Source organism: Carassius carassius, chromosome 17 (genome assembly GCF_963082965.1).
Source record: "Carassius carassius chromosome 17, fCarCar2.1, whole genome shotgun sequence".
In the NCBI taxonomy this organism is placed as follows: domain Eukaryota; kingdom Metazoa; phylum Chordata; class Actinopteri; order Cypriniformes; family Cyprinidae; genus Carassius; species Carassius carassius.
Window position 1 is genome coordinate 1,477,501 of NC_081771.1, and position 2,500 is coordinate 1,480,000.

The 2,500-nt window shown below is 38.1% G+C and overlaps 1 protein-coding gene across 1 annotated transcript in view; it reads right to left on the reverse strand.

Moving 5' to 3' along the window:
* The window catches only part of necab3 (N-terminal EF-hand calcium binding protein 3), a 33,688-nt gene that overhangs the window by 4,961 nt on the left and 26,227 nt on the right, over positions 1 to 2,500 (reverse strand). The window contains exons 8-9 of the mRNA XM_059570108.1: positions 1,947 to 2,026; positions 1,801 to 1,854 (exon numbers count right to left, since the gene is read on the reverse strand). Coding sequence (XP_059426091.1) covers positions 1,801 to 1,854; positions 1,947 to 2,026 — 134 coding nt within the window. The remainder of the gene's footprint in view (positions 1 to 1,800; positions 1,855 to 1,946; positions 2,027 to 2,500) is intronic.

Here is a 2,500-nt window from a genome sequence, read left to right on the forward strand (position 1 = left end):
CACTTTTGTAAGGTTGGTCTGGACCAATCGTAAGCTCTCTCTTAGCGTTGTTTTAGCTCAAGACGCTACTGTACAGCAGTCTTTAGAAATCAGCGCAGAACTAATATGGTGGTAATTAGCTTAGGCTATTTCGTAATGTTATTAAAGCAAATTGGCAATCACTTTTGATAATCTTGCAAACAATTTGGCTCTAAATGTATAATCTATCTATAAATGGGTAAGCATGGTGGTGTCTAATAAACGACGAACTATGGCAATGATCCAACGTGTCCTTGTATTGAATCAAAGACGGCGCAAGCAGCGGAGCCGTTTAGTCCATGTCATTTTTTTTTGGGGCATTTACATTTTTTTTATTTCGCTTCCCAAGACAACTCATTATGGAGCGATTGGACCTTCTCAGACCTGCGTTTGCCAGGCTAAAGCCCTGTTCACACCAAGAACGATACCTATAAAGATAACTATAAAGATAACGATATTAGCGTCCACACCAGCGAACGGTATCGTGTGTTTATTCTGAGCACATGTGCATCTGCCGCTTTAAATCCTCGAGCTCATTATAGCAGGGTGGATTCTGATTGGATGTCAATGTTTGTATCGTTCATCAGCTGGAAAAAAATCGTTCTGAAAATGATTCTAACGATACCGTTTCTCTATGCCTTTATCTTTATAGTTGTAGTGTGGACTGTGGTAAAGATTTTTAGAAATATATGTTTATCGTTATCTTTATAGTTATCGTGCTTAGTGTGAACGGGCCTTAACGCGGCGAAATTTAGCTTTAAGCCCTGAAGTCCAGCTTCTTGCAGCGCTAAGGTTTTTTGCTACAGGGAGCTTCATCGAGGTCATGGGAAAGGGCTTTGGACTAAGCTAGGTGCCATTTTATATGTTGCGTCCCGACCTTCTGTATCTAACTCTCTCTTTTTGTTCATAGGTTGCTTTTCATTGAAATCATTAACCAATGGCAATCAATACCGCAAGGCAAGCTGCTTGCCAATCAATTCTGATTGTAAAGTTTCTTACCATTAATATAAAAGTGTATTAAATATTTTTTAGAAGTCGTTACACCCATGTCAAGAAGCGGCACAAGTGGCACAATGGGATAAGGAGGGTGGATGATTAGCGAGGGATACCCGATTCTTCTAACCGTCACAACATATCGTGTGAACATATTACTGACCATTTGATAATTTAATTTATAGTCTATATTCTACTGATAACTTAAACTATGTTAAAATAAATGTTACTGGAATAATTTGAGGAATGTTTCATTCACAGAACGTGTTATCTTTCTTAACACTGTATTGCACCTTCGCGTGAAGTGGAAAATCGATTCCTGAGCAATCGATGCCAACTAATTCAGCACCTTCACTCGGGACAGCGCTCTTGTAACGTCGGACGTAAGAGGCAGCGTGCTAAGAAGCTTCCTAAGGGACACTTCGGGGAACACACTTAGGAACATAAACAACTTTGGTAAGATATATCTTTCGAGTCTTCTTAGCGCACTAAGAGTGAACGTTATCGGGGAACCGGGCCCTGACCCAAAAGATTCATTTTTGAGTTGCATGACTTAATCAAGTTTTTTTTGTTTGTTTTTTTTACAATTTTGCTGAACCCCAGTTGATCCTACACTTCTGTTCACTCTTTGCATTCATCCACTATTGATTTTCATAAAAAATGTTGCATTGAAAAAAAAAACCAGACTTCTAATAGTGTTTTAACAAAGCTTTTCAACAAAGTGAATTCTTGCGTTATGATGAAGGATCTTGTTGCTTCAACAGATATAAAACACGTCGGATCACTCACCGACTTGTATGTGCTGGCCAGTGTATCTTCTTTCAGTGGCTCCAACTTTGGGCTCTATATGAAAAGCAAATGAAATTTGGCTTATTAAAACACATACTCAAGACAGAGAGGTTATTCTGTGTGAATGGATATTTCAGTGTATTCACCTGACACTCCAGTTTGTCGATGAGCTGCTGCAGTCTGTTGATCTGAGAGCACCAGTGCTCATCTGTATCCACTGAAACGCCTGAGACAAACCAACACTCAGTACACAACTCCACTCATCACCAGCATCGTTATCACTGTTAACTACAAATAGTGTGACCATATGCCCTCTTTTTTACAGACATGTCCTGGCCGGGATTTCTAAATCCTATTCTAAATGTTTGCTTTGTTTTCCTGTTGTTTTCATACTTGCATGCATTTTCAGTCAATGCACTTAAATGCATTGACTAAAAAAATTAGTTTAACCATTAGCAAGTAGGCATTGTACAGAATTGACCAATCGTGGCAAGATGGGATCTACAGGGAATATATAATGTAATAATGTAATGTAGACTGTATAGAGAAGGTCAAAAGGGAAACAAAGACAAAACCCGGACATTTTGGGCTTCTGGGAAAAAGAGAAAGTACAGAATAAGGTTAAAAATAAAAATACATATTTTTTATTAAAAAGTATGCGGCAATAAAATACATATATAAATATTACATAATATACTTA